This window comes from Aptenodytes forsteri, unplaced genomic scaffold (genome assembly GCF_000699145.1).
Source record: "Aptenodytes forsteri isolate BGI_AS27 unplaced genomic scaffold, ASM69914v1 Scaffold265, whole genome shotgun sequence".
Taxonomy (NCBI): domain Eukaryota; kingdom Metazoa; phylum Chordata; class Aves; order Sphenisciformes; family Spheniscidae; genus Aptenodytes; species Aptenodytes forsteri.
Window position 1 is genome coordinate 3,214,901 of NW_008796175.1, and position 11,371 is coordinate 3,226,271.

General features: G+C 40.4%; 1 protein-coding gene across 1 annotated transcript in view; it reads left to right on the forward strand.

Moving 5' to 3' along the window:
* The first annotated feature begins 6,135 nt into the window (after positions 1 to 6,135).
* GCNA (germ cell nuclear acidic peptidase) overlaps positions 6,136 to 11,371 on the forward strand; it is an 8,952-nt gene continuing 3,716 nt past the window's right edge. The window contains exons 1-3 of the mRNA XM_009287660.1: positions 6,136 to 6,140; positions 7,149 to 7,293; positions 9,128 to 9,266. Of these exons, the coding sequence (XP_009285935.1) occupies positions 6,136 to 6,140; positions 7,149 to 7,293; positions 9,128 to 9,266 (289 nt within the window). The remainder of the gene's footprint in view (positions 6,141 to 7,148; positions 7,294 to 9,127; positions 9,267 to 11,371) is intronic.

Sequence of the window (11,371 nt, forward strand, 5' to 3'; positions counted from 1 at the left end):
TGTGGAGCGGACGGGGCGGCGGGTGAGGCGGCGCTTGGTGGGGCAGCAGCCCCGTCCTCGCGTCCTTCGTTATTGATCATATCTAAACGTAATTTTAGATTACGCCCTCAATTGTTTTATGATAATTGGTAGGTATTAACATGTTTCAGAACTACAGTCTTTAAGGTTTGGGTAACTTTAATGTAATTAAAAGAAGCTGTCTTTGTATTTTTAGGCAATTTCATGGTGTATTTTTCAAGTTGTTAACGTTTGGGTTTTGTCAGAAAATGAAATAAATGATTTGGTAAGAGTATTATGGCTTGCCTCTAATTTGCATGAGAATTGCAGTCCAAGTGGTAATGCATCCATTCTGCGTCTTAAAATAGCTTTATGAAAGCTACTGCAGTTTGCTAAATATTCATGGCAACCATATTAAAGTGCACTTTATGCAAAAGCAGCTTGTTTCTCATTGTTGCATGTTTTGAGGTTTCAGACTTAATACGACACTGCATTCTTTATGTGGTCGTATATTGTGTAAGATGAGAAACAAGCTTTCTATCCCTTCTGACTTCTGATACCTAATTTGAACTTAAACCAATGCAGCGTCCTAAGCCTGTGTCTCCAAACGGTTCAATCTTTCAGATTTTGACAGCAATTGATTACTACTTGAATGTTGAATGTGTATATTGAAATTTGTAAGAACTATGTAAGTTCTAATATTTCTATTTTAAATAATTTAAAACAGTTTAACCTATTTGAGATGTTCAGCATTTTTTCAGAATATATTTGGTTCTCAGTATATATTTGGTATTTCAGACCAGCAGATCTACTTGCTGTTGACCTAATGTTTTCGATATTATTCTGCATTTCATTTTTTGCAGCCATGCCCTGTACTTCTCTTCCAGCAGTGATGATGAATTTGAAATGTGTGAGTAATAGCATGTTAGTTTGTTTTCTGAAAAGGACGCGTTTCTATCTAGTTATAGTGAAGCAGTTTTTACGCTGATTTTCTCTCATCGCTCCTGCTGCAATGTACATTTTCTCCTTGCAGTGCAGTGTTGGTAGCTGTATGCCACAGGGAGCATTCTTGAATCTCGTGTCTCAACCTTGGATGCTTTTTGCCTTGCATAATTTTTTTTCTTGTTGCCTCAGTTTTGTCTGTTCCCTGTCACTCACTTGCTTCCTTCTTAGTCTATGGAGCATCTTTGAATGAACATTTTCTCTAAGCAGTTACTGTTCCAAACACATGTCTAAACTACTCAGAATTCCCTCTTATGTGTCACAGCTTTTGCTGCATGAGTCTTAACCAATTGGAGGGATGTTTTTGGCTTTTCATATTGGCTCAAGGTCTTGGTAAGATGGAATTGAATACTGAATTTTACATGGTGTAAACTTTAGTATGCTTTCAGGGTAGCATTTGGGTGTAGCTCCACTGTTCTTCCTGGTACCAGAATCTACCAATCAGCCATAAAAACTTTATCAAGCAAACCTGTCTTCTGGTTTTGGGCTTATGGCATAGTGCAAAAGTTTATAATCCCATTGAAGTCATGCATGCAGCTTCAGATTGTGAGAACAAACACTCCTTAACTGCTATTTTGGCCCATTATGTTCTTCAAGCATGTGCAGTACCACTGCCTGAACCGTGTTTTCATGTTTAGCAGTCACTACAATATTCCTGGAGTAATTAAAACACATTTATTTCTGAGAAGTAGTGTTGAATTGCTGTTCTGCAGTGGGGTATTATTGTTACCATTTTGAACATTTTTTTGGAGTCACTTAGTGGAATAAGTGTATGGATACCTCTTTGCAGTAGGAAAACTACTGCCTGCAGTCATTGAAATGCTTGGAGAAAATATTGATAAACCCATTCAATTCCACCCCCAATAATCCAGATATATGAGGAGGCTATACTGGATACTGCAAGACATGTGACAGCACTTCTTATCTGGCTTTGTGCTGGGCAAGGATTGAATAATGAAGGAAATGCTAGACAGCTCCTGTCAGCTTTGAGGAATTGAAAGCTGGAATTATATGTAAAGGATTCTTATGTTTGTTTGGGGTTGGTTTTTTTTTTGGTAAGACTTTAGACTGAATTTTTACTAGTTACAAACTTTTCTCTTAAAAATGCATAACAAAAGAAGCAGAAATTTGTTCTTAATTAATGTTTTATTATTTCAGTTTTAGCTAGAATGAAAACTCCCAAATCTGTTTCTAAAAAGGCAGATGCAAGGTGGGTGCTGATTTTTCAATGTTTATATATGTTTTCTGTATCACATCTACTATTCAGAATACAGAAAAATGGTCAAAAGTTTTAGTGATTCATAGGTAGATATGTGTATAGGAGTGAATACAGACAGAAGAACTGTTATATGTTCAATCTTTATGTTCAGGTCAAATGTAAAATGGGATGTTTGGAGGTGTATGTGCTCTATTGCCAGTCCTATTAATGGGCATAGCTGGTAACATTATCAGTTGCTCACAGCAAATGTTATATTGTGTGGATTTTTTGGGTTTGCTTTTTTAGTAAGGCAAACTTACTTTTCTATTTTCCTGCTTATGCCTACCTTTTTTCACATTATTTTCTTGTTTTACAGTTTGAAGGACTTAATCGATGACTTGGATGATTTCTTCTTGGACTTTAAAATGAGAAAGAGCACAACAAAGAATGGCAAGTAACTGTCCAACAGCAAATATGAAGCAGGAATTTTAATGGGTGGAAAGACAGCATTCATTGCTGAGCTAATAAATTTCTGAGAGAACTTGTTAAACATAAGATTGCTTTGTCTCTTCCTTGAGGGTAAGAGGAGAGGCTTTTCTGTTTCCTCTGGGGGTAACAGAGGGAAGCATGGTCATACTGTTCTGACAAGTGTACATTTTGAAGCATTGCTGTAGGTCTGCAGATACTGTGGACTATGCTAGTATTTGGGTCTGTGAAAAGAGTAGCAACTCATGGTTGATTAGACTGAGCTGCAAATATGGGATGATCACTGTGGAGAGAGGACTTGGGATATGCAAAACAGCATTCCTATGGCTGTACCAGCTCATTCTGTGGCCAAAAGACACTGAGTAAAGAAAGAAGGTAACTTATTAAGCTAGATGCCTTTAACTTGATATAGGTGTTGACAGTCAGGCCAGTCTTGCCTATGGGTGTTGCAGAGCCACAGACAGTCTTTAATTTGGAGCTTCTTTAGGCAAGGTCCCATGTGTAATCCTGTTAACACTGGCTACAAGACGCTCTGGCAAACTATGACTTGAGGTGTGTCGGTGCTTGTCTGAGCAGGATCCCTGTTTTCCCCCAAGGGATGGAAAGTGCCTTGGTTTACTAACATTCAGAGCCTGACTACAGCTGTCTGATGCGCTTCTCATTGATAACAAGCAAACTGTACAGGGCTCTGGAATTCTTGACAGCCACTAGGCCAGCGATCAGGTGATAGAATTCTAGTAGATGAGGGATGATAACAGGGTTCTCATGTAAACCTGGAATTTTCTGGGTCATAAATCAAGAAGGGCAGGATCTTTTGCAGCTGGTGTGAATGTCAACCCTGAAACATGTATGCCAGCTGCAGACTGTGAAAAGCTAATGGAATGGTTTTTGGAGGGGAAACAGGGGAAGCAAAGTGGACCAGAAGCATCATTTAAAAAAATGTCACCAATAGATCTGACACGATGCCTTGATCTTGATAGGTCAAATCTGAGATGTCAGAAGCCTTGTTTGTTGGCAAGTGTGCACTCTGTGCTGTAGGCTATGGTCCGATCCACTAAGGCTGAGCATTTTTTAAGTCACCCTTCACTTGGTGGTTTTATAAAACTTTAATATGAAATGTTCAGCCTTACTCTTACATGCATGTAGCTTTTGTTACTGGGAATGAAGATTATGCCAGCACTAGCTGCCTACTCAGGATTGTTAGGCCTGATGACTGATACCTGGGGTTTAAGCTACTTTTTTTTTTTTAATACATCTTTCAGTGACTTTCCATTTAGTATGATGGTAAATAAGCAGGGTGTAATAAAGAAAAAGCAAAGATATCTTTCTGTTCTTTGTGTTTTCCTATCTTTCAAGGGATTTTTTTTGTGTTAAGACAAAGGCAGGTCTCCTAAATAAAATTACCAAAACTTTAAGCTGTTTCTTTTGAATTGCAGCACAGAAGGATCTTCAGACCTCTAAGAAGTTGATGACTTCTGGAAAGAAAAGCACTTGCTGCCAAGAATTGCAGTATCCAGAGGCTTCAAGTGACACTGAAGATTCTGTCTTTGTAGAAAGTTCGTGGCATGACTACCAAAAAGGGGGAGTGAAAGACTTGAAAGAGAGTCAGAGGTGCATAAAACTCCCACCTCCACAAAATCTGAAAGAGTCAATTTCCAGAGGCAGTCCAGATTTGCTTGTTAGAAGGAAGGAAGGAAGCTGTGAAAAGAGTACAGAAGATAAAGTGCCAACTGCGGCGCTACGACAAAGTACAGAGGTAGAATCAGATAGCTCAGATGATGAATTTAAATCGTTAATAGAACGGATAAGGAAACGAAGTATACCCCGAAAACCAATCTTAAGCACAAGTAAAACTGTCTACCAGCCAAGCACAATGGGTAAGCAATTGTTCTTAGCTAACTTGCAAGCTATCTATTGACAGCAATGGTAGTGCTAATTGCCTAATACTTTTCGTTTGTGTGGCATATGCTTTAGAAGTGCAACCCAGCATCTTGCAATTGAATTTGATGCAATCAGAAGTTATTCCTCTGAGCATCCTGAAAAGTGATTTTACTAGTCTTGTGGTATCAAGATTTAAGTTTTTCACTATTGCTTGTTTTTATAATTCCTATAATTGTAGGCATTTTTAGTTTTTAAAATTGTTCTGAAAACAAATCTAACTGGTGGTTTTGAATGATGTTAACTAACTTTTTTATGTATGATAGCAGTTAATGTGAAGCTGTCATTTTGGTAAGACTGAAATTTTGAGCAGTTTAGATGCTGTTAATTTAGTATTTGGATTTATAATTGACTTTATTTAAAATACAGTTTATAATGAGAATTTCCTAAATTAGTAGCTTCTCTCCTTTGACTAACTGAAGTTAGTTGCAAGGGGAAAAGGGCTATTGCTGAGTAAGAGCAGGTGAAAACAAATCTCTTTCTAGAAGAGTGCGTTCCTCACTAACAAGGACTAGTTCAGGGCAAGGAGACCTATGGAAGAGGATGGCTGACAGCATAGAAATATGCCCTGGGAAAGAGCAAATTTTTTTTGTTTAATTGGAATATTCCAATGTGGTCTAGAAAACATATTATTCTAGAAGTGAGCTGGCAGCTGCATTGGCTTCTCTGTATATGGTTGAATAGTGAAAGGAGACAAGTGGCCCAAATAGGGAAACAGTTATAGAAAAGCCAGCAGAGAGAACATCTACTGAAACCGCAAACCTTGAAGCGGTCCTTGATTTCTGGTGTGAGGGTCAGTCATTTTAGCAATCAGTCCAGATGTGGGCTGCGGAAATAGGCAGCTATCTGATCAGAACTTGCCTGTGAAACAAACAACATGAAGGTTAGAATGATTTTTTTTTTTTTTTTTTTTGTTCAAATGGTGTCTCTCTGCATTACTGCTCTCAATGTGCTGGTGATGTATTTTGAATTGGTGAAATGCCTGAATGAGGTCACAAATGCTTTTCCCTTCACTTCCTCCTAGCTGAATGTTTGAAAGTTTGGAGTATGCTACTCCTTCATTGAATGGAATTTTTGCAGTATATAACAGCAAATTACCTTTCCATCAGTTGTAAAAGCCTTTGCATTCAAGTATGCACAGGAAGAGTGTGTATGCTGAGGTGGAATATTTGGCTTTTTTCACCGTTGTCTGTTACCTGGTTGCTGACATCTGTGCTCCCGATTGTTTGACAGTGTGTAATCCTGTGACTCTTTCTGTTGAACTAGAAAACATCAAGCCACCCTGTGAAGATGCCCAGCCCTTGAAAGGGGAGGGAGTCAAGACACCAAGGCCAAACTCCATTTCACTTCAAGAAACACCTTCCAGGATAATGGCTTCTGCAAGAATTCATAGGAATGAATTGGTCAGTTGCTCACAATCAGCAAAGACAGAGAAAAGGTAAGTGTTTCTCCATCTTTACTGTGTTCTAGGACCATTATAGATGGACAAAGAGATGCTAAGCATTTTGGCTAGGATGACGTTCTGATTTTTCTGGTACCTAGAAACTTCTGCTACCAATTCAGCAGTTGTTAATGGTTAAGTAGCTGGAAAACAAAGCTTTCAGTCTCGGGTATACCAGGGAGCATGTAAGCTAATCTCCGCTTAAAGGAATTGATGACAAATAAATCTGACAAATGTCAAATCTTCTTTGTAAATGTTAGCTTTCTTGCTATTCCTTGTCTTGGCACAGCATACTTCTAACGTGCGCTGGCCCTACAGATTCTATCTATCCAGATGCCTGCCTCTGAAAATATATCAAAACTGATTCTATTAGTAATTCATGCCTTTTAACAAGCTTGTCTTGATATTTTTGACCTGTATCGTTATAACTTGCGAAGTTCATGTTTCTTTTTCTATAAGTGGATGCAGCTTAAGCTTTTCAGAAGAATGTCTTTTTCATTTCTAATAGCTGCCTTTATTCTGCCTTTTAGGCATGTGATATTTTCTTTAGTCATTTTGTAATTGTGTATACAAAACCTTTAAATGATGTCATCAAAGCTGATGCTTTGTCAGAGTGCTGCAGTATTGGAGTTAGTCATCCTAGTGGAATATCTGCTTCCTCTGAATGAATTCCTGAGGATTCCCAGAACATCTTTGGCTATGTTTCTGAAAATATACCTTTATTATGGGTAATCAGGGCTGTTCATATATTGATCAAGTTTTGGTATAACTGTGGCTCGCTGTGTCACAAAGATCTGAGCTACCCTCTTCTCCTACTTAGGAGTCCTCATAATCTAGTTTTGTGAATTAATGAACTAACTGCAGAACTACTGCAACAGCTCTGCACCTTCATGCTCCTGACGGGGGAAGAAGACAGTTAAGCGTGTGCACCCCACTGGCCTTGTGAGGGCAAGATAGTGAAAAGAGTCAGGAGAGGTTTATGCCAGTGGCAGCATGCCAGAGATCTTTATTGGCTATAAAGTGGCCATTATTTTTCAATGTGATATCTCAGTACTTCAGTAAACTGCTTAATGGATTTTCTTGCAGGCTCAGGGTGTGCTCGGTGCCTGGCTGTTTCTTGCAAGATCTCTCAAATCCAGCTTCCCACTATGTGAAGTATTTCAAGAAAAATAAAGAGGAGTTGGCACAGAAGCTCTACTGTCTGTATAATAATACCATCTTTGAGCAGAAGGTTGGCTTCAAAACAAAAACTACAATTCTAAAATGCTGGTTAATATGTTGCTCCTCCCTTTTTCATGTGATTGTTCTTTATCCTCTTCAGTCAGCAGAAGTTAAGCTTTATAGCAATGGTTTACGTTTGAATTAGTTCAAGCAATTTCTTTGGAAGGGGTTTATCACCACTGTGATGCAGCGGTTTTCAGCTTGGCTTGCTTTCCCAGCTGTAATGGTGTACCATCCTTAAGCGTGTCCAAGAGTCCTTAATGAGAGAAACTGCTACATGAGGGGCCTTGGATCAGTTTCATCTTTGAAGAGGTGACTGATATTTATCTTCATGTATTTTCTAGTACCTGCATGGTCATCAACTCAGCAGCCCACGAATGTTTCTCTTGCTGCCTCTGTGGTAGTAGACGCCAGCAAAGGCAGCTATGGCTTTCTGCTGCTGAAAGAAGCTCAAGGTTGCCTACCACCATTGCTCATTTAGCTTTTACTGAAGTAACATGTACTAGTGAACTCTGCAGCATTACCACAGCCTAATAGCTAGTTGTAGCACAACTTTCTTGCCTGCAGCTGACAAAATGCAAGCGGTGGGAGCGTACACTGGGGAGTAGGGAGCTGATGGATAAAAGCACTTCCCTTTGTTGTTAGGGCCTGTTGCCTCATGCTTAGTCATGCTACATGCAATCTTCATTCTTATTGCACGTTCATGTCTGCCATTCTGGAACAGATTAAAAAGCTGCTTATCCTTTGAATAACAGTTTTGAGTGAACCTAAAGCTATAAGTTGTGTTTCAAATTGAAGATTCGATTTCAGAGAACCGCTGTCTTGACCTTTACATCTTCTGGGATACTGGAGACCCTCCTCTGGTGAGAAACATCCTTGAAAGGAAGGACACTGCCCTTTAATTCCAATTGAATTTCCTTCAAGAAGGAAAATGTTTGTGTGTAGCTGAGAAAATATTGTTGAGCTGACCAAGGACAGGCTGAGGTCATGATTTCACATAAAGCTGAGCTGAACAGGCTCACTATTGCTGAAAGCAAAATATCTTGCTCCTCAGTGCTTCAGCCCTGTACCTGTGCTGGCACTTACTACTGTTGGACCATTTACTTAAGCTCATTAATTAATTTAGATGACAGAAAACTGTTAGTGAAAGAACAGAGCTAACCAAGATAGATAGGATGGGGGCTTATAAAATCAGGAGCAGCATAGAGGATAAGCAAGGGGTGATTATTGACCCTCTCACAGTGTGAAGGCTCATCAGCTTAAAATGGCAAGTTGCAGGTTCAGAACAACCAAAGCAGATGGTACTTGACCTGTAAATTATTAAGCTGTAGAACTTCTGATCATAGACTATTGTGGATGCTAACAATGCATATGTATTCTTAAACGTATGCACACACACTCTTCCCAAAACACCAGAAAACAACTTTAAGGGCTATTTAATGCAAAGGAATCACCTGTGGCTCAGTGAGGTGTTGTCTTGCAAATGACTAGCAGTTGGGAAGAGTACTTTTTTTGAAGAGGAAATTCTGTTTTATGCCTGACCTGTCCTTGCATTTCCTCTTAAGCAGCATGTGTTACCCACTGTTAGAGGCAGAAGAGAGGAACTAAGGGACTTTTTGTCTCATCCTGCATTGTGAAGCTCCCAGTGTTGGTTACAGAAAAACTGATGATGGGAATAAGAAGCCATGGAGGGTGGGTTTGCATCTTAAGTGACAACAGTGTTAAGGGCACTAACACAGATATCCTCTAGTGGCTTTGCAGTAAATATAAGGGGAAGCCAGAGGGCCGGAAGAAGATAAGAGAGGTAGGAGAGGGCAGACTATATGTACTGTTTTGTTTTTCAGTTACCAGAAAAAATGGTAATAATCTGGAATAACAAAATGAGAAAAACAGCAGGATATTGTATAACTGGGCAGACAGAAGGTCCTGAAGCAAAGCGTTATGCTCGCATAGAACTTTCTGAGAAAGTCTGTGACTCTGCAGGTACGTAAAAGAAAAGATACGTTGATTCTTCTTTGAGAAAGCGAGTTCTACTTTGAGAAAGCGAGTTCTAGAGATAAAAACATGAATCAGAGGCCTAACAGATCTGGAACTGGACCCTGCTTTGAAATTTCAGATTACCTTGAATAAATAAATCCATTAATGTTAGTACTCATCCTCACAACCCCTCTAAGAGGCTGGACAAATTTACAAAATGTAAGAACAGAAATGTATTCATGCTAACTGCAGTATTTTGTTTACATTTCTTACTGATTTGAAGACCTATAGGTTACTCTAATTCTATATGTACTATAATGGCAATCTGAAATCTGATTTCTTCTATCATAGCTAGCCACCTTGTTGGTGGTATTTAAAGCTGGAATAAAGACAGGTCAGTGCTAAATTAAGTTTTATTATGTGGTGGGTACTGTAACTGTTATTTCTCCCTCATCCCCTCCCAATTTGGGGAAATGAATGTTGCAGTTACTGTAAGAGAACCAGTTTTGTAATTAATGGAATATTTTGAAGTGAGCTTAATAAATTCGATTTGAGAGAAACAACAGAGTACCCTGGGAATCTGCCTTTGAGGGCTTAGGAGTCCACAAGTGCTGGTCAGTTTTTAAGAAGCACCTTTTAGAAGCACAGGAGCAGGCAATCCCAGTGAGTCAAGCAAGCGGGGCAGAAGACCAGCTTGGCTGAACAGGGAACTCCTCGTGGAGCTCAAGAGGAAAAAGAAATTGGATGATCTCTGGAAGCGAGGTCAGGCTTTGCAGGAAGATTACAGAGCTGTGCTTCGTATATGCAGGGAGGAGACACGAAAGGCCAAAGCTCAATTAGTGTTGAACCTGGCCAGTGTTGTGTCAGATAACAAGAAGGGCTTTTTTAAGTACGTTAATAGCAGGAGGAGGTCTAAAGAAAACATTGGACCGATACTTGTTGAAGATGGTCATCTGACTAACAGGGATGAAGAAAAAGCGGAGGCATTCAATGCTTTTTTTGCCTCAGTCTTTAATAAAACGGACAGACCTTGGGCTGCCCGGTCCCCTGAGTCGGAGGACCACGGGTATGGGAACAGTGACTTTCCATTTGTGGACACTGAAATTGTCAGGGACCAGCTGTATCAGCTGGATGTTCACAAGTCCATGGGGCCTGGTGGGATTCATCCCAGAGTACTGAAGGAGCTAGCGGATGTTATGGCAGGACCCCTCTCGATCATCTCCCAAAGGTCTTGGGAGTCTAGGGAGGTCCCTGCTGACTGGAAGCTAGCCAATGTTATTCCAATTTGCAAGAAGGGCGTGAGGGAAGACCCAGGAAACTACAGACCTGTTAGTTTAACCTCACTTCCTGGAAAAATTATGGAGAAGGTCATACTGGGTACTACTGAAAGGCATTTAAAGAATAATGCAATCATCAGGCACAGTCAACATGGATTCACAAAGGGAAAGTCCCGTTTAACTAATTTGATATCCTTCTATGATAAGGTCACCCACCTAGTGGATGAAGGGAAGGCGGTGGATGTAGTTTTTCTGGAGGCTTTTGGTACCGTCCCTCACAGCATCCTTCTGGACAAGTTGTCCAGCTGTGGGACGAGCAGGTTCATGGTGCGCTGGGTGAAGAACTGGCTGAAGGGCAGAGCTCAAAGGGTTGTAGTGAATGGGGCTACATCTGGCTGGCGACCGGTCACGAGCAGTGTTCCTCAGGGTTCAATTCTAGGGCCAGTCCTGTTCAACATATTTATCAACGATCTGGATGCAGGAGTTGAATGCACCATTAGCAAGTTTGCTGATGATACCAAACTGGGAGGTGCTGTTGACTCTCTTGAGGGAGAGGATCTAGATAGATTGGAGCATTGGGCAATGCTTAATGCGATGAAATTTAACAAGTCCAAGTGCCAGATTCTGCACCTGGGATGGAGTAATGCCAGGCACGAGTATAAATTGGGAGAAGAGTGGCTGGAAAGCAGCCCCGCAGAAAGGGATATGGGGGTGCTGGTCGACAGCAGGCTCAATATGAGTCAGCAGCGTGCCCTGGCAGCCAAGAGGGGCAAACTGCATCCTGGGGTGCATCAAACACAGTATAACCAGCCGGTCAAAAGAGGTGATTATCCC